We start from the raw sequence: 21271 nt of genomic DNA, 5'->3' as shown, positions 1-21271 counted from the left end.
TTGAGTTGTATGAGCTGTTTGTATATTTTGGAAATTAAGCCCTTGTCAGTTGCATCATTTGCAAATATTTTCTCCCATTCTGTAGGTTGTGTTTGCATCTTCTTTATGGTTTCCTTTGCTGTGCAAAAACTTGTAAGTTTCATTTGTTTTTGTTTTTATTTCTATTGCCTTGGGAGACCTAAGAAATCATTAGCATGATTTATGTCAGAGAATGTTTTGCCTATGACCTCTTCTAGGAGTTTTATGGTGTCATGTTTTATGTTTAAGTCATTAAGCCATTTTGAGTTTATTTTTGTGTATGGTGTGAGGGTTTGTTCTAACTTCATTGATTTACAAGCGGCGGTCCAACTTCCCCAGCACTACTTGCTGAAGAGAATGTTTTTTCCCATTGTATATTCTTGCCTCCTTTGTCAAAGATTAATTGACTGTAGCTGCATGGGTTAGATAAATTAAAACGGAATAAACCCAAAAGAAGGCAGGAAAGGAGAAACAGGAATAACAAAGAAACAAAGGAACAAACAAAAAGTGAAAAAACAGGAAACAGATGGTATACCTAAATCCAAACATATAAATAATTACACTAAATGCAATGGCCTACACATGCCAAGTAAAAGACAGATCTTCAGAATGGATTTTTTCAAATGACATGACATTCACTTTATATATGATGATATAGATAGGTTAAAAGTAAAACTATGGAAAATGATATACCACATAAATTAATTAAAGCCAGAGTGGCAATAAAATACTATAAAATAAAGTATACTTCATAGCAAAGAAAATTGCCAGGAATAAAGAGTGATATTACATAATGATAAAGAGTCAGTATACTAAGAACACATAACAATTCTATATGTGTATATACCTAACAACAGGACTTCGAAATACATAAAGCACAACCTAAAGAACTGTGACAAGAATTTAATATGCCTTTCTCAGTAATAGAACTAGTATATAGAAATTCAGTAAAGATATAGAAGAATTAAAAAATACTATCAACCAAAAAGATATGCTTGACAATTGTAGAAAACTCCACCCAACAGTAGCAGAATACACATTATTTTCAAGTACACGTTGAACGTTCAATAAGATAAATCAAATCCTTCTTCACAAAACAAATGTAAAAAAGTCTAATGAACTGAAATTAAATTAGAAACAGAAATATAGTGGGGGGGGAGAAAAAGATAGCACTTTTTTGACACTACATTTCTAAGTAACCCAAGGGTCAAAGAGGAAGTCTCAAGGAATATTAGAAAGTATTTTGAACTGAACAAGAGTAAAATTATAACATAGCAAAATCTGTGGGTTGCTTCTAAAGCAGTGCTTAGAGGGAAAGCTGTATCATTAAATGTTCATAATAGAAAAGAGAAAAGGTCTTAAGTCAAGAACTTAAGCTTCTGCTGTAAGAAACTAGAAATGAAAGAGCAGAGTAAGCTCAAAACAAGAAGAAGAATGGAAATTATAGATACAAGAGCAGAAATCAATAAGAGTGAAAACAAAAATAATAGGGAAAGATCAGTGAAACCAAAAGGTGATTTTTAAAAAATCAGTAAAATTGGTAAGCCTATTGCAAGAATGACAAAAAAAGAAGACATAGATTACCAATAGCAGGAATTTTATAGAGGAGATGTCACTGCACCACCCTTCAGACATTAAAAGGACCATAAGGGAATTCTTTGAACAACAGAACCTTTATAAGTTCAACAACTTAGATGGGAGGAACCAATTACTCAGAAACTATAAACTACCAAAACTCATACAAGAAGAAATAGAAAGCCTAGAATCCTGTAACTAATAAGGAAATTGAATTTGTAGTTTAAAATCTTGTGAAAAAGAAATCTCCATACCCACATGGTTCCACTGATGAATTCTGTCAATCATTAAAAGAAGAATTATCACCAATTTTACACAGTCTCCTCCAGGGGAGGAAATACTTCCCAACTTATTTTGTGAGACCAGCGTTACCCAGAAGAAGACAAGAAAAGAAAACTATGGACCAATATTCTTCATGAACATAGATGCAGAAATCCTCAACCACGCATTAGCAAATCATGTCCATCTGTCTATCTGTATCTATCTATCTGCCTATCAAATACATCATGACCAAGCAGAGTTTTATCCAGGGAAAATAAGGCTATACAATATTTGAAAACCAATCAGTGTATCAGTGTAACCCACCAAGTTTGAAAGCTATGGAAGAAAAACGAAACCACATGATTATATTAATTGATGCAGAAAAGGAATTTGACAAAATTCAACTTCTATTCATGATATAAACTCTCAGCAAACTAGGAGTAGGAGGGAATTTCTTCCTATTTATGCATTTACGTAAAAGGCATAAGGGCATTTACATAAAACCTATGGCTAATATACTTAATGGCAAAAGACTGAATGTTTTCCCCCTAAAATGGTAAACAAGGTAAAATTATCTGCTCTCATGACTTTTATTCAACATCATGCTTCTAGTTCTAACCAGAGTAATGAGACAGTAAAAGAAATCAAAGGCATATTGACTGGAAAAAAAAGAAACAACACTTTCCTCATTCACAGATGACATGATTGTGTATATAGAACATCCGGAGAGACTTACCAAAAAAAGAAAAAAAAGCTCCTATAACTAATAAGTGAATTTAGCAAGGTCACAGGATACAAAGTTAAAACACACAAATCAATCATCTTTCTATAGGTTAGCTATGAAAACTATTAGAAACTGATATTAAAAACATAATTTATAATCAATCCCCCAAAATGAAATACTTAGGTATAAATCTAATAAAACGTGTGAAATATGTATGTAAAAACTGCAAAATGCTCCTAACAGAAATCAATGACGACCTCAGTAAATGGAAAGACAATGTATTTATGTATTGGAAGACTCAACAGAGTAAAGATACCAGTTTTCCCCAAATTGGTCCATAGTTTTAAAAGAATTCCAATCAAAATCCCAGCAGAACTCTTAGTAGATAAAAACAAGTTCCTTGGGGCTTCTCTGGTGGCGCAGTGGTTGAGAGTCTGCCTGCCGATGCAGGGGACACGGGTTCGTGCCCCGGTCCAGGAAGATCCCACATGCCGCGGAGCGACTGGCCCGTGAGCCATGGCCGCTGAGCCTGCGCGTCCGGAGCCTGTGCTCTGCAACGGGAGAGGCCACAACAGTGAGAGGCCTGCGTACCGCAAAAAAAAAAAAAAAACAAATTCCTTGTAAAATGTAATGGAAAGGCATAGGCACCAGAATGATCAAATTAAAAAAGAATGAAATAGTGCCATTTGCAGCAACATGGATGGACCTAGAGATGATCATACTAAGTGAAGTAAGTCAGACAGAGAAAGACAATATAATATCACTTATATGTGGAAACTGGGGGAAAAAAATGATACAAATGAACTTATTTACAAAATAGAAACAGACTCACAGACTTAGAAAACAAATTTATGGTCACCAAAGGGGAAAGGTGGAGGGGAGGGATAAATTAGGAGATTGGGATTAACATATACACACTCCTATATATAAAATAGATAATCAACATGGACCTATTATATAGCATAGGGAACCCTACTCATTACTCTGCAATATCCTATATGGGAAAAGAATCTGAAAGAGAATAGATATATGTATATGTATAACTGAATCACTTTGCTGTACACCTGAAACTAACACAACATTGGAAATCAACCATACTCCAATATAAAATAATTTTTTTTAATTTAATGGAAAGGCATAAGCACTAGAATGGTCAAAATAATTTTGAAAAAGAATAAAGTTGGAGGAATCACATTATTAATTGTAAGACTTACTATAAAACTACAGTAATTGCGCAGTATGGTACTGGTGGAGGGAAAGCTCCTCATATCCCTGGAACAAACAGAGAATAGATAATCCAGAAACTGAATCACATAAAGTTGACCAGTTGATTTTTCACAAAGGTGCAAAGGTAATTCAGTGTAGAAATGTCATTTCAGAAAAGTGGAGTTGGAACAACTGGACAGCCATATGCAAACAAACTTTCACCTAAACCCTACATGTTATAAAAATAACTCAAAATGGATCATAAGTCTAAAGGTAAAATGTGTAAAACTCTTAGAAGAAAACACAGGAGAAAAATCTTCGTGGCCTGAGGTTAGGCCAAGGGGTTCTTAGATCTGACACCAAAGCACAAGCCATAAAAAGCAAAAAATTAACTTGGGCTTCATCAAAATTTAAAACTTTTACTCCGTGAAAGACACTTATTAAGAGAATGAAAAGGCAAGCTGGAAAAATATTGACAAATCACATGTCTGACAAAGGATTGTATCAGAATATATAACGAACTCTCAAACCTCAACAGTAAGGAAACAAACAGCCCCATTTTAAAATGCCGAAGGGCATGAACGGATGCTTCACCAAAGAGGATAGATATACAGATGGCATAAAAGTACATGAAAAGATGTTCAACATCATTAGCGATTAGAAAAATGCAAATGAAAGCCCAATGAGATAGCACTGCACATCTCTTAGATGAGCTAAAACAAAAAGTACTGACAATACTAACTCCCCTTGAGGATGTGGAACATCTGGATCACTTCTACAGCGCTAGCAAGAGAGAAAAGGGTACCGCCACCCTGGAAAACAGTCTGGCGGTTTCTTAGAAAGTTAAACATACACTTTCCACGTGATCCAGCCATCCTACTCCCAGGTTACTTACTTCAGAGAGCTGACAACTTAGGTTCACACAAAAACCTGTACACAAATGTTTACAGCATCTCTACTTATGAACGAAAATGGGAAACAACCCAAATCTCCTTCAGCAGGTGAATGGATAAGCCAGCTGTGTTACATCCGTGCAGTAGAAAACTACTCATCCATGAGAAGGGGAAGGTGTTGGTAGGTGCAGCAACTTGGACGAACCTCAAAGGCATCGTGCTGGGTAGAAGCCAGCTCATAAGTTTACATGCTGTCTGATTCTGTTTATGTGACATTCTCAAGAAGAGAACACAGTGATGGAGAACAGAACCGGGGCTTCCAGGGGTTACAGATGTGGAGAGAATGAGGGAGTTGTAGAAGGAGGTGGGAGAGTGCAGTGCTTCATAGCATGGGCACCTGAGTTGGCCTTCTCCACCACTTCGTAGTCCTGTGACGTCGGGAGTTATACAGCCTCTCAGTGCCTCAGCTTCACCTGTGAAATGGGAATGATAACAGTACCTACCTGGAAGGGTCGTTGTGAGGATTAAAGGAATGAATACATGTAGGGCACTTAAAATAGTGCTGTTACATAGTAAGTGCCCAGCAAGTGTTATCTATGTCGCCAGTGTCCCGTGGGAGACATCAGAAAAAATAACCTGGAGCTCTTTGAGCCCCGCATTCAAAGTCAAAGGCTGAGGCTTGTATCAATGTATGTTTAAAACACACACACACACCCCTTCCCTTCCTCCTGGACCTCCTCTCTCTTTTTTTTCTCTCTCTTAAACTCAATAAAAAGAAGACAAACAACCCAATTGAAAAATGGGCAGAAGATTTGAAGAGACACTTCACAAAAGAAGATATACGAAAGAGGGTTAAGCATGTGAAAAGATGCTGACATCACTCATCATGAGAAAAATGCCAATTAAAACCACAATGAGATAACGCCACAGTGGCTAAAGTGAAGAAAGACTGACAATGCCAAGTGTTTGCAAGGATGTGGAGCAACAGGAACTCTCATACGTTGCAGGTGGAAATGCAGAAACAGGACAGCCATTTTGTATAACTGTACGGTACTATGCTACAATGTTAAACATACTCTTATGACATGACCCAGCAGTTTCATACCTTTGTACTTACCCCTGTGTCTACACAAAGACAAGGAAATGAATACTCAGTGTTATTATTTTTTTTAATTTTTATACAAATTTTAAAGGTTACTTTCCATTTACAATTATTCCACAACATTGGTTTTATTCCCCGTGTTGTATAATAAGAGCAGCATTATTCTTAATACCCCCGAAGTAGAAACAGCCCAGTTGACTACTAGTCAGCAGTCAAAAGGAATGAAGTATTAATATATGCAAGAGCATGGATGAATCACCAAAACTTTATGCTACATAAAAGTCAAAGATTCTGTGCTGGGCTTCCCTGGTGGCGCAGTGGTTGGGGGTCCGCCTGCTGATGCAGGAGACACGGGTTCGTGCCCCGGTCCGGGAAGATCCCGCATGCCGCGGAGCGGCTGGGCCCGTGAGCCATGGCCGCTGAGCCTGCGCGTCCGGAGCCTGTGCTCCGCAACGGGAGAGGCCACAGCAGTGAGAGGCCCACGTACTGCAAAAAAAAAAAAAAAAAAGATTCTGTGCTATCTGATTCCATTTATATGAAATCCTCGAAAAGACAGAACTACAGTGACAGCAGACCAGTGGTTTCCCCGGGCTGTGGTCGGGGGAGATCAGCAGCGAAGATGCAGGAGAAACCCTTTTAGGATGAAGGAGCTCCTTTACAGCTCAGTTTTGGTGGTGGTTCCAGTTACCAAGATTCATCAAACTACGCACATAAAATGGATGCGTTTCACTGAACATAAATAATGCCTTAGAGGAAAAAACAGACCCAAAGGCTGATTGTTTAAGTGTCTTTCAACCTGTTTTCCCAGTGCCTTAGGCGTGGTGGTCTCGGGGCCTGCCGAGCAGGCCTCCTTATCAGAAATAAGGTCATTTAAGGCTTTTTTTTTTCCTTTTTGGCTCAGAGCTGTGGATTCAGCTGACACTGACCAATTTCCAGTGGGCACCATCATGTGTCCCAGGCGGAGGCTGACAGAAACAAGCTTGTGTTCCTGTCACTAATGATATAAGCCTTCATCATTGTCTCTGCCAGGCTGTGTTCATTGTCATTATACCCACTGAAGAAGAGAACAGAGTCATAATGAGCTGGGTGTTATCTGCTCACCAATAATTTATAATGGGCAAACTAGGACAGGAACAGAGCTTTTTTTGACTAAGGAGGTTGCATGTCACTCTTCAAATCTAGGCCAAAAAATTATTTATAATGCATAGACAGTCACTCAGAAAGTTAAAAGGTTCCTTTCTTCTCTCCCATGTGTTTGAACAGTATGCTTTTTACCTTGGACTGGCACAAAGGCACCTCGGCATCTTATTGCTACACCTGCAGTCAGACTGTGGGAGAAATTGGGAGAGAGTGTACTTGAAGACAGTGACTAGCCTAGGAATGAGGCCTTTGTAGAAATGCCTTGAGGATTTCGGGTCCTCCCAGAAATCCAAGGAGAGAGAGGAAGGAGGGAAAAGTCAGGAAAAGGAAGAGACCCTTAGGTAAGGGTAGCTACCACACGCCTTAGGTGAGCTGTGAAGAATTACCTCAGCTGTTATCAGGAAACCCTCCAAACTGAGACGAAATCAGCAAAAGATGACTTGTGTACGGGTGGGTTGAAACCAAGACAGGTCGTGTGCAATTAGGCAGTGACAAGCGGAATGGTTGTGGCCATCACAGCATCAAGGGAAAGGGTGTTAGGCGTGTGTGCCTCTGTTTCTAAGGGCTGTTTGGGGAAGCTGTATCTATGGGGATACTGACATCTGTGGATATTGGTACCTGCCCTAGGGGAGGCGAACCCCTCTGAGGGGAATCTGCTGAGTTGTCACAGGCCACCAGCATCCTGTCCTGACCACGCGTTGGCCAGTGGACTCCTGGTGGGTGATCTGCTGCTCCAGGCACCTTGACCCCGGGCCCCAGGGGGCCTGGACCAGCAAGTTCAATGGACCCTGCAGCTGTGGCCCTTGTTCTCTCTCGGTGAGCTGACTTTCTGGAACGAATCCATCTGGGGTGAATTAGGGAGGGGTGGGTCAGCTTTGAGTAAGGGGGCTGTTGGCCTGTGGTGTGTCTAAGGATCAAGGCCTCTGGGGTGCCACAGCTTCTCAGACTTCTTCAGGCTATGGGGGGGCGGCCTGATCCAGGCAGCCGCGATTTCCTATCCGAGTTCCTGGGATCCTAGGCTGCCTCAGTGCCTCAGTGGCTCAGAGCAGATCCCTTCCCCTCAAACTGAGCAGCTCCACTTTGATCTCTTCTGTAGGCGTGCAGTGTAGTGTGTCATTTTTTAAAAAAAAATAAACTCTATTTTTAGAGCAGTTTTAAGTTCCCAGCAAAATTGAGTGGAAGGTACAGAGATTTTCCATATGCTCTCTGTCGCTATATATGCACAGCCTCCCCGATTACAAACACCCCACCAACAAGCCTGGTCCGTTTGCTGCAACTGGTGAAGCTACATTGACACGTCACTGTCCCACAAAGACCGTAGTCTCGGGTTCACTCTTGGGGTTGTACATTCTCTGGGTTTGGCCAAATATATGACACACGTCTGCCATTATAGTATCACATAGACTAGTTTCACAGCCCTGAAAATCCCGTGTCCACCTGTTCATTCCGCCACCACCTCAAGCCCTGGCAGCCGCTGATCTTTTTACTGTCGCCATGGTTTTGTCTTTTCCAGAACGTCATAGAGTTGGAGTCCTCAAGTGTGCAGTCGTTGCAGATTAGCTCTTTCACTCAGTAACATGCATTGATGTTTCCACCATGTCATTTTTAAAAGGGTTCAGCAACATTTAGCAGCTTGTCACATGCAGTCCCTGTCACGTTGCCTCTGAACCGTACGTGGCTTGTAGATGGTTTTGTGTGGGGTGTGTCTGGACTCCCCAACAGGATGATGAGCTCCGGGGCAGTGGGCAGGACGTGTGCCCTGGGTGGCACTGGCTCTCTACCGGACACTCAGGATGCCTGGTTATCCCTCGTGACTTGGCGTCAGGGGCTAGGCGCTCTGGGTTGGAGGGGACCTGGTTTGGGCCTGAGGACAGACTGTCAGAGCAAACCCCTCGGGGCTGTTTATCGTGATAATCAGCATGTCATTTGTTCTCTGGAGTCAGAGCATCTGGCCACAGAGCCGATCTGTAAGATTTTGCATCTGAGGCATGACTCACTGATCCTGTCTCTCTTTGTGGCCAGGAGCCTAGCGTAACATTTTTTCTGTCCCTGTTACTCAGCTCGGGAATATGGCGCACATTTCTTTCCTTGAAAAGTTTTGATTAGATGATCTCAGCAGAACACACTCTGACCAAAAGTGCCTCCGTCCTGTAAGGAAGGCTTCCAGAAGTGGAATGTTCCAGTAACCTGTGTATTTTGCGTTGACAGAGCTTCTCGAAACAAGTCTGAGAAGAAGCGTCGGGACCAGTTCAATGTTCTCATCAAAGAGCTCAGCTCCATGCTGCCTGGCAACACGCGGAAGATGGACAAGACCACCGTGCTGGAGAAGGTCATCGGATTCCTGCAGAAACACAATGGTAATGGTTACGCTTCTCTCCGTTTTTACTCCGTTCCTGCCATTTCCCTTTGGCAATGACTTCATCAAGTTGGTATTCCTGCTTGGTTCTCCCTCCCCAGCAAACCCGATCTCCTCCGTCATAGGTTTCCTCTTTCCAAGGCATTCCACCCTCTAGAAAAACCCCGTCTCCAGCAGGTTTGGGACAGGACACTCACCTCCCAAATTGCTTTCTCAGCCAGAGGAGGGTATCCAGAGCAGACTCACAGGTCGCACCCAACCCAAGCAGGGCGGCAGTAACAATGGAAGCATCTTGATTAAAAATGTCTGGAGCAAGCCTTTTCGTACAGCCCTGCCATGACCAGGTATTCATTTTCCAGTGGATCAGACGGTACTGGTGTCTCCATCCATTGCCGCCACCGCCCCTAAACTCTTTGGCCTTCTACCAAAGAGTTTAGGTAGAAGGAAAAAATTAATACCATGGGAAAAAAAATACCATGGAAAAAAGTAATCAAAAATAATTAATTGACTTAATATCAAATCCGTTTTTTAATTGAGGTGTAACTCACATAGCATAACATTGACTACTTTAAAGTTTATAGTTCTCTGGCTTTTAGTATACTCACAGGTTGTACAACCATAGACACTATCTAATTTTATCATCCCCCAAAGAAACCCTGTACCCCACTAGCAGTCACTTCCCATTTCCACCCTCCCTCCAAGTCTTGGCAACCACTGATCTATTGAATCCTTCTGTCTCTATAGATTTGCCTGTTCTGGGCATTGCATACAAATGGAATCATACAATACGTGGTCTTTCGTTTCTGGCTTCTTTCACTTAGCATCCTTATTTTAGCAAGTATCTGTGTTTCATTTCTTTTTATGGCCAAATGATATGCTATTGTGAAGATATACCACTTCACTTATCTGTTTACCAGTTGACAGGTATTTGGGCTATTTTCACTTTTTTGGCTGTTAAATGATGCTGTTGTGAACATTCCTATACAAGTTTTTGAGTGGATATATATTTTCAGTTCTCTTGGGTATACCTAGGAGTGGAATTGCTTGGTCGAATGGTAACTTGGTGTTTAAATGTTTGAGAAACTGCCAGACTGTTTGCCGTAGCAGTGGTACCATTTTTACATTCCCAGCAGCAATGGATGAAGATTCCAGTTCCTCCACATCCTCACCAACACTTGTTATTGTCTGATTGTGTGTGTGTGTTTATTATAGCCTTCCTGGTTGATAAGAAGTGATATTTCATTGTGGTTTTGATTTCCATTTCCCTAATATCTAATGATGTTGAGCTTTTCATGGGCTTACTGGCACATGGCAAATTTGTATGTCTTCTTTAGAGACTGTCTATTCAAATCCTTTGCCCATTTTTAATTGGATTATTTATGTTTTTGCTATTGAGTTGTAAGATTTCTGGATACTAGACCCTTATCAGATACATAATTTGTAAATACATTCCTCATTCTGTGGGTTGTCTTTTCACTTTCTTAATGATGTCCTTTGACATAGGAAAGTTTTAAGTTTGATGATATCCAATTTATCTTGGTGGTGGTGGTGGTTTCTTGTGCTTTAGGTATCATATCTAAGACACTATTGTTGATGAAGGTCATGAAGGTTTAAATCTATATTTTCCTCTAATAGTTTTATAATTTTAAGCTATAATTTAAGCACTTAGATATAAGCTATAGGTTAAACATTTAGATATTTGATCCACTTTGAGTTAATTTTTTGTATATGGAGTAAAAGTAGGGAGTCAAAATTCATCCTTTTACATGTGACTATCTAGTTATTCCAGCACTCCACTCTTTTTTTTAACTTTTCAATACTTTATAAAGGTATAACACTCATACAGAAAATACACAGATCATAACTGTACAGTTGAATTAGTTATGACAGAGTGAATACAGCCAGGAAGCCAACACCCAGGTCAAGAAATAGAAGCTTCCCCAATAGTTGCCCCTTCCTATTTACCTCTGCTTTCCCCAAAGGTATTCTCTGGCTGACTTCTAATACCAGAGATTGGTTTCATCCGTTGGGCCCTCACTCAGATGAAATCATACATTATGAACATGATGTTTGTGTGACTCATCTGTATTCTTCCAGCGCGATGGCTAATTCATTTTCATTGGTACCTAGTATTCCATTATATGAACTTATTACTTGAACTCATGTCTTTCTCAAATCATCCTGTCTCCATTTTACTCTCCTTCCAACCCTTTTACCTCTTAGCACGGCCCACCCTGCACTACTGCTCCCCTGTGGATGGTACAAAAAAACTGAAGAGTTAGGGGAGGGTTCAGGAGCTACTAACAAGCAAGAACAGAATTCTTTTTTTTTTTTCCTTAGCCATGACACCAAACATATTAAAGTCAGAAATGTCAGGTTACTGAGGAGATAATTACAGATCTTCTGTGCTTACTGTGTTGCTTCTCCTTCACTGAACATTTTCCTAGACAAGATGATTTCATGGAAGAGGGCACAGCTGGGACACTAGAAAGTTTCATTGTACTTGTTATTCTTCTATTATTTCTGTAATGATTGTGTATACCTATTACAAATGTGACAGTAATGATATATCTCCTTTTTTTACCCCAAGGCTGCCCAGGGGAGAGTAAAGAATATGTTAATTGCTTCTGTTAAAAGTCAGGGAAGAACAGTCAAGCCGGGAACAAGAATAAAGGATTGCAGCAATATTTGATTGCCCCCAATAATTTAAGCAGAATGGTTATATTTCCTAAATGATGATTTAGCTAAATGAAAGGGCAGGTTGGTTTGATTACCAAGATATTGTGTGCAAATTACTCAAACTAGGTCAGTGCCACTGAGAAATAGGACAGCTGAGATCAGGTTCATCAGTGTGACATTTATGTTGGGCTCTGTCCACTGTGGAATTACAGAATTGTCAAATCTGGGACCTGGAAAGGATCCGTCAGCAGAAATGCAGCCTCCTACCACCAGGAGTGCCTGTGTCCATCTCACCTTCTTCTTAAGACTAAGGCCTACTCCACACAGCCCCCTGAAACGCAACCAGGATCAACCCCAGATCTCCCTCATCCTTATTCCACATTCAAAAGAAAATAGAAAATCCAAGACAGATTTTATTGAGAAACATCACGGTTGGACCAAAATTTAGATAAAAGCAAAAAACAAACAATAACGTAACTTATAATCCAAATGGACATGAAGTCCACAAGCGTCTGCAGTGGCGTGGAGGACAGCATGGTTAGCATTAATTCGGCGCCCACCTGGAGCCAGGCAGGCATTGTTCTAAGGGCCCCATAGAGTAACTCACTGGAGTGTATCTCATCTGAGCCTTGCAGTGACCCTTGGGTTGGTACCTTTTCACAGATGAGGCAACCGAGGCGCAGAGATGTTCAGCCACTATTATCAGACAGCCAGGAAGGTGCAGAATCTAAACCAGGCATTCTGTCTCCAGAGCCCAAGGTTTTAACATTACACCGTACTGCTTCTCCACAAGACATGATTTATGGGACGCTTACAGATAGAGACGTCATAGCTACACTATAGCTGTTGATTAGTGTGGCCACTTAGACTCCTGGCTCTCACCCTTGGTGGCCCCTTAGAATCACCTGAGGAGCTTTTAAAAATACATGTAACTGGGTCACACCTCACAGGCCAACACCTCAGAATTTCTAGGGGTGGAACCCAAGTTGTGAGCTGGAACGGGCTCAAACCAGCTTGCAAAAGGAGATCGTTAAATTTTCAAGAGTTTTCCAAGCCAGTTGACATCAAGTTGGCAGCTAGAAATCAGCCAGGGTCTGAGAATTTACACCATAAAAACAGGCAAACACTACTGCTGTGGGTGTGGAGAGCCTTTGACCAGCTCACCCCTGGGTCAGGCCTAAGCATCAGTATTTTTAAAGCTGCCCAGGTGATTCCAGCGTGCAGCCAGGGTTAAGAACTGTGGATTTAGATGTGCTTTCTGCCTTCACGCTGAAGGTGGACCACGTGATACGTCAGGCATGATGATGAGGTGCAGGTAGTCGTTATAATTATTTAGCTCTTTCCTCAATGATCTGTCAAGCATCCCTGTTTTCTCAGCCTGGGAGATACACCTTGATCCTGGAGTGCATACGTTTTTTCTTTGGAGTAATGCAACTCAAAATGAGAATCTGACCGTGTTTCTCTGTAGGGAACTGTTGTGTCATCAGGATCTGTTACAGGAGAGAAACCCCTAAACTATGTGGATAGCAAGGCATATTGGGCAGTCTTATCCACACCCGTGGAAACGTTACTTCTACGAGACCAGGCTGACCTGTGTGCTTTCCTCTGCCTGTGCGAGTCTCAGCTGATTCAGTGTCACTTTCTCCCAACATCAAATTCTAGTCTTCATCCTTGCCCCTTCCGTACGTCTGCCTTAGTGAGCGGGGGTGGGGTGGAGATGGCGGCAGAACAAGGAGAAATGTCCCTGTTGGACAGGGTGACAGTTACCCCATCCAGCCTATTTTCTGCCCCATTTTCCAGACGACTCCTTGACCGTATATAACCTAAGGTCGTACCTGCTTGTTCATGCGTAGCATGAGCTATTGGGAGGTGAACGTTCTAGGGCACAAGTACAACTTGAACTCTGGTAGACTTTGGGGGTTCAGCTTCTGATTGCAATGTTCCCCTGCAAAATTGCTCCTAGATGGTGGTGCTTCCCTTGCTGTTTAGAAACCACTCTGATGATATTGCTTTGCTAATCCTGCCCTGTCACCTATAGCTTGTAATATTGTTCCCGTAAAATGCCAGTAGAGATGCGATTATAACACTGAATTCGATTTCCCAGTTTAACTTGCTCGGAGGCATTTTATCTATTTTTTAACGTGCTATGGATGGAACCTTCACTTGCAAGGGCTGTAATCAGATTATTGAAAATCAAAGTGAATGAAATGGCAGCTTTCATTATTATTATGCTGTTGCTGTGGAAAGTATCTAGTCATACTGAATGAGCTAAAAGAAATGTAAGTTGGATGGTCCTTATCTATATCAGATTTGGGCTGCCAGAAAGACTCTTCTCCTAGACAAACGATTAACGTACAGTTTCATCCTGATGGTCGAGGAATTTTACAGAAGAGCGTATGTGTTGGGAAAAGGGGGAGGGTATTTATGGGTTCGTTGATAAGCATAGCCGCAAGTCCATCTCTTTTCTAAGTGGTAAAAGGGTCGCAGTCATTGATCTGAGGAACTGGGAGTTTCACCCTCTCCTCTTTGGCTCAGCTGGGACCCCAGAACGATAACTGGCCCAGATGTGTGTGTAGCGCCTGGCCTCTGCTTCCCAGGATGCCTTTCACTGGGCACAGCCTGTGGCCACAGTGGCATCAGCTGAGAGGGGTCCCCACACTGGTCCCCGCTGGTGGCCCTTCAGTGCTGTTGGCTGACTACCTGTCCACCATGGTTTCCTTTCCTGGGTTTCTTCCTGTGTTCAGTGACCAATGGCCGTTAGTGGCTCTTTTGTGCTCCTTTCAAATCATGAAAGACAAAACTTCAGTTGTGTGCAAGAGCAGCAAAAATTCTTTCAGAAATCAAGAAGGGAGATCTCTTCCCCGCAGGGAATGCGGGGTGACTGAACTCGGGGAGGTATACAGAGTCACACGTGTAACTCACCCTTCACAGCATCTTCATTCAGGAGTGACCACTTTCATTCATTCACATCCATTCACTCAGATGTCAGGATGAACTCGCCAAACTCCCTGCGGAGAAACTACCAACAACACAGCGTCAAAGGAGATGGCCTTTAAATGCCTGTCCTCGTTTAAGTTGATAGATTATCTGCCTGAACAATTTGCATTTTCTAGGAAGTTGTTGAACAGAATATGATTCTCTCTGAGGTAAAGAGATAAATCATAGCTACGTGGGTTTTTCTTAGCACCAAGAAAATAACCCCTAAAGAAACCTCTTACTACATAAAGTGGAGCAAAACATGGGTTAAAGATGGAGGATAAACTGAAGGAAAAACAAATATATCCAGTATAGCATTTGAGCTCCCTGTAATAATCTTATAAGAGATATTTTATTAATAAAGCACCCTCTTTCAAAAAGGCAGAAGCCAGACATGGAAAAGTGTTCAACGACACTTAATGGGTAAAGAAGATATGCTACATATATACAGTGAAATATTACTCAGCCATAAAAAAGAGTGAAATAATGTCATTTGCAGCAATATGGATGGACTTGGAGGGCATTATGCTAAGCGAAATAAGTCAGACAGAGAAAGATAAATACTGTGTGTGCTATCACTTACATGTAGAATCTAAAAAATACAACAAACTAGTGAATATAACAAAAAAGAAGCAGGTTCACAGCTATAGAGAACAAACCAGTGGTTACCAGTGGCGGTGGGAGGGGGTAGACAATACAGGGCTGGGGGATTGAGAGGCACAGACTATTGGGTGTAAGATAGGCTCCAGGATGTATTGTACAACACAGGGCATAGAGCCAATATTTTATAATAACTGTAAATGGAAAGTAACCTTTAAATATTATATAAAAATTAAAAAACAAAAAAGAGGTTTGAAGATTAGTCAGTAAACCAAAAAGAAGTGAAATGCCCTGAAATCTTACAGTTTTCATAGGAAAGAAACTTGATTGGTGTTTTCCCGAGCTTGACAAAAATCCTAAGAATTTACATGAAGTTACCGAGTTGTGAAGCAGAAGGAAATTATTCTAAGTCATGAATAGTAAAAACCAATTTCAATCAACTATGATAAAGAAAAGACAAAAGGGCAGGAGAGCTAGAGTGTTTAAGGAGTCCTATGTAGACCAATGACTATTAAATTTACAAATACGAAAGACGTCTTCCAAACAAGGTAGTTACTTGAAACGGGCAAAGTACAGATTAATCCAAAAAAGTTTTGGGAAGAGTAAATTCTGGCCTTAAAAGCAACTAAGTAACATGTTTTTGTTATAGCACATTATACTTCAGGAACTGGAAATGCTGAAAAATACATGACAATCTGCACAGACACAGTAGGTTAGATACTACGCACCTAAGATGTTTCTGGAATTTTGAAAATACCAGCTCACTGAAGCGTTTTGTTTCACCTTGACCATGAAGAAGCAGCTTAAGGATGTGACCCTCCATCCCTGTCCTTGTTCCTGTTGCCTTGAGAGGTGGCAACCACATAACTCCAGCCGCTGATGGGCTTTGTCATGTAGAAATTCAAGGGCGTGGTACCACCTGCTAATTGTAGGCACTACACCCAGTGCAGAGGGTGGGCTTCTGTCCTCACAGAAGCCTCATTGAAGGGGTGTGAAAACGTCAAGAGGTGTTTTTAAGCCCATTGCGTCCAAAGCACCGGGTCCTCAGAATCAGAGTAACCTATGTCCTTCTATCAGCTTCTTTCATTAAACTACACATTTACGCAAAATCACATAGAAATCACGTGTGCTTCATCTGTTAATTCCAGTTTCTAGGTGCCTTCCCATCTAAAAGCTTGTTTATGCTTTTTTTTTTTTTTAGAAGTCTCAGCGCAAACGGAAATCTGTGACATTCAGCAGGACTGGAAGCCTTCATTCCTCAGTAATGAAGAATTCACCCAGCTGATGTTGGAGGTGACATGCACTTTCCAATTAGCTTAACGGGTTGCAAATTAAAATCTAGCTGCTTGCTCCAGATAAGACCCTGTGCCCAAAGTAAACAGCCGTTCTCGACCCTGCAAAGAGGGCTGGGAACAGATAGACTCTTGAAAAATCTGCCTGCTCTTGCTTATGTTTTGGCTACCGAGTTGGGCAGTAGAAGCGAGAATCCCCAAACTCAATGCGAGTGTGTACCGTTGCCATGGTGACTGCCAGCCCACTCACATCTCCCAACCAGAGGATACCTAGTTGGGGAGCCAGGCAGGAACAGAGCTGGAGGTAGGGAGAGTGAGGGGATTACGTCTCTGCCCTGTATTTATGCAGAATATAATGCAGCAATTACATATTTTTCCCTCAGTAGGACACATTTTGAAAGCCAGGGTCTTCTTTTAAAATAATGCTTTTAACTTGATCTCCGATTCCATCAACATGACGTGTGGATATCAGCCATACGTGACTGTGTCTCCCCACCCAGCACGTGGTCTCTCTGTGCCAAGAAGGATGCTCACATTTCTTCCTCCGGAAAGTTAAGGGCCCACGCCCATCTGCTGGGCTGGATTTGAGGGAATCTGACCGATCTGAGTGCCTGGCCTTCTTCAACATCATGTTTCTCTATGGGTGAAACTTCCCAGTACAGATGAGGATAAGTCACTGCAAAAACATCTAGATGGTGCTGACTTCTGAACTGGGGATAAGACTGGGAGTGTTCGGATACAATGGTGGACAGAGAGAAAGCCCCAGACGTGACATGTCTGGGCCCTTGAATTAGAAGAAGAAACCTGGGATGGACGGGTTCAGCCAGAGGAAGGTAGACACTGGCTGTGTCTGTGGTTCCTGGCAGGGTTTTAGAGAATGGCTCTTTGGGAATCTGTCTGTCTACATCTCATCTTATGTGCCTATATAAGACTGATGTAAACGTTAATTTACATAGATTAACTGTGCAGAAAACAGAAAGTTACTGGAGTAAGAAAATGCCAGAATGAAGATGTCCAAATATTATGAAATATAAAAGCATTAATGTACATTTGCATGAAATGAAAGATACTTAAATCTGCATGTGAACTATATTTAAAGAAAATACAGAACTTTCTCCAGAAGCAATGCATTTTAAGTATGTTAAATTTAGAGGAGCTTGTGAAATATCATGTTGAATTAATGCATCATTATGCTACTTCACAGAAATCATTTTATCTTTTAATTCTTAGGGAAAAGTAATTAAAACACATAACCCTCTAGCATATAACCCTCTTAAAAAGTCTGTAGCACAACTTTTCCCCCCCGCAAGGAGTTTCAGGGCATCAAAAGTATTTGAGGGAACACGACTTTTATAAGGTTAACAATGTATAATAGTTGCTTGTAGTAGTCTCTTATGGTCATTTGTATTTCTGTAGTGTTGGTTGTAACTTCTCCTTTTCCATTTCTAATTTTACTGATTTGGGCCCTCTCCCTTTTTTACTTGCTGAGTCTGGCTAAAGGCTTATCAATTTTGTTTACCTTTTCAAAATACCAGCTTTTAGTTTTCATTTATCTTTTCTATTTTCTTAGTCTCTGTTTCATTTATTTCTGCTCTCATCTTTATGATTTCTTTCCTTCTGCTAACTTTGGGTCTCGTTTGTTCTTTCTCTAGTTGCTTTAGGTGTAAGGTTAGGTTGTTTATTTGAGATTTTTCTTGTTTCCTGAGGTAAGCTTGCATCGCTGTAAACTTCCCTCTTAGAACTGCTTTTGCTGCATCCCGTAGGTTTTAGATCATCGTGTTTTCATTTGTCTTTAGGTATTTTTTGATTTCCCCTTTGATTTTTTCAGTGATCCATTGGTTGTTTAGTAGTATATTGTTTAGCCTCCAAAACACGTGTTTGTGTTTTTTGCAGTTTTTTTTTTTTTCCTTGTAGCTGATTTCTAATCTCATAACATTATGGTCAGAAAAGATGCTTGATAGGATTTCAGTTTCCTTGAATTTACCGAGGCTTGCTTTGTGGCCCAGCCTGTGATGTGACCTGGAGAATGTTCCATGTGCACTTGAAAAGAATGTGTATTCCCTGCTTTCAGATGGAATACTCTGTAAATATCAATTAGGTCCATCTGGTCTAATATGTCATTTAAGGCCTGTGTTTCCTTATTGATTTTCTGTACGGATGATCTGTTGATGTAAGTGAGGTGTTAAAGTCCCCCGCTATTACTGTGTTACTGTCAATTTCTCCTTTTCTGTTTGCCAACATTTGCCTTATGTATTGAGGTGCTCCTATGTTGGGTGCATATATGTTTACAATCGTTGTATCTTCTTGGATTGATTCCTTGATCATTATGTAGTGTCCTTCTTTGCCTCTCATAACAGTCTTTATTTTAAAGACAAAAATTTGGGCTGAACTGAGACTTAGGAGACTGAAATTTCTAGAAAAAGAAGATTTTAGATTTGTATGGATATGCACTTTCCTCTGCTCCCAGTGTAGACTCCCTAAAGCCAGTCTAAAGGAAATCATGCTAGATGAGTGAATTGGACCCCAAAATTAAGCCTATACAACAAGTGGACCTTCTGGGTGAATTGCATCTTTGAGGCATATGGGAAACCCACCGACTAGAACTTTTGACTTATCTCTGACTGTTTTAGGCTCCTCTTCTACCCTCTTGCCCCTCAGTAGACACAGGCCAGGTGATGGGTGACTGGAGCCTCCTGTACCTTCCCCATGATGGTTCCCACAGGATGATGCTCTCATTTCCCAAGATGCAACTTCTCCATAGTGTGTGTCCCATTCCAGCTGCATATCCCCCTCCTTTGTTCAGAGCCATTTCAGGGAGCATGAGGAATCAGATGCCATGTCTTCATAACCAGGAGGTTCCTTTCTAAATGAAGATGAAACCCAGGACAGAACCCATCAGGCCCCAGGGAACTGCACTGCTGGTGCCGTCTGGATGTGAATCCCTCCTTCTTCCCTCTTCTCCCAGAAGAGCCCCAAACCAGACTCCATGAGAATTCATACAGTTATGGAATTTGAAAGAACAAAATGACTTGGTCGCAGACCAGCCAAGCTGGTTGAGTGTAAACTGGCCAAGATGGTGACTATAAGCACTGGAACAAGTAAACTCAAAAAAGGGAAAGCTCTTACTGACTGGCAACTGGGAAGTGTGTGGTATTTCTGAATTTTGTTCAGAAAAGCTACAGCCATCTTTTCTCTTAGCCCAGATGTTGTCCCAGAGAAGACAAAAAACATTGCATCAGAGCCAGGAATTGGCAGAAAGGGGTGGTTTCGTTTCCTTCTGGTGTGCGGCAGGTATGAAACTGGGGCCATTATGGCATCTCTGGCGTCCCTGAAGCTCCTGCCAAAGTCCCCATTGCAATAAGAGGGGCACATCGCTTTTCAGTCACGTTCTATTGAGTCCCTCTCAAATGCTGCGGATGGGACTTCCACAACCATGGCGAGCATTCTTAAAGCAGTGACTCGGTGTAACTCTTGTGCATTTGATGGAAAACGCCAATGGGCGTTATCTTCCATCTATAAATACCTTCAGCTTTTTAACACCCACTTGCTTTACAACTTCAAGAGGGCATGGGCTCCCTGTGCAAGAAGAGAATTTATGTTGTTCCTGCTTTTCCCGATATTCTAATCTACTTTTTCTAAAATGGTCCAGCTGACGTCATCAACAGTGCCTCCACCTGTTCAAAAAAATTCACTTCCAGGAGCACTGCTACTATGATTTTTTTTTTTTAATTTAGAAAAATACTTAAGGGAAAAAGAAATAAAGTTCACTAGGATGTACCTCGGTGTTCCCCATGAGCCATAAATCGGATCCCGGATCTCTCCAGCTCAGCACTCGTGGCATTTCGGACCTGATAATTCTTTGTTGTAGGGACATCCTGTGTGTTGTAGATGGGAGGTTTCAAAGCATCCTTGGCCTCTACCCCCTAGATACCAGGAGCACCCACCCCAGAACTGACAAGCAAAAATGTCTCCAGACATTGCCAGATATCCCCAGGGGGGCAAAGTTGCTCCCAGTTGAAAACCACAGATAAATTCCAAGAGGATGAGGTCCACTTAAGAAATGTGCTTTAAGATATTTTTCAGTCTTAAATCCTGCAGTACGTAAGTGTTCAACAGTAAGTGACCCACATGTTAATCTTCCTGGTGAAGAGAACTCCCACTTTGGTGCGTGGTGATGGTGGGTGCCCTTCTCTGCACACTTACTGGACTATTTCCGCTTACTGTTGCCATGCACTTGGCCATACCCTCCTACCCTGAAGGAATCCGTGCCCTTTGGCTGTGCAGATGCTCAGGAACACCCTAGGAGGATATAGCTGAGTGCATACAAAATGTTTCCAGAACTTTCTAAGCACATATTTCAGTTTGGGGTTTTTTCCCCCAAAGCGGAAAAATTCCTATATTTGCAGAAGATGCTATTTTAACAATACAGTCAGTGAGGCAACAGTGACA

The 21271-nt window shown here is 41.6% G+C and overlaps 1 protein-coding gene across 8 annotated transcripts in view; it reads left to right on the top strand.

Moving 5' to 3' along the window:
* Positions 1–21271, top strand: part of NPAS2 (neuronal PAS domain protein 2) — a 181034-nt gene that overhangs the window by 99993 nt on the left and 59770 nt on the right. For 6 of the 8 annotated variants that reach the window (XM_027128807.1, XM_027128804.1, XM_027128802.1 and 3 more), the window contains 2 exons: positions 9128–9276; positions 16732–16823. In XM_027128807.1, coding sequence (XP_026984608.1) covers positions 9128–9276; positions 16732–16823 — 241 coding nt within the window. The remainder of the gene's footprint in view (positions 1–9127; positions 9277–16731; positions 16824–21271) is intronic. The other 2 variants (XM_027128805.1, XM_027128806.1) reach the window with 1 other exon arrangement.

This window comes from Aethalodelphis obliquidens, unplaced genomic scaffold, assembly GCF_003676395.1.
Source record: "Aethalodelphis obliquidens isolate GAN/ISIS:26980383/991018 unplaced genomic scaffold, ASM367639v1 scaffold35, whole genome shotgun sequence".
NCBI lineage: Eukaryota > Metazoa > Chordata > Mammalia > Artiodactyla > Delphinidae > Aethalodelphis > Aethalodelphis obliquidens.
This window is presented reverse-complemented; position numbering and strand designations above follow the sequence as displayed.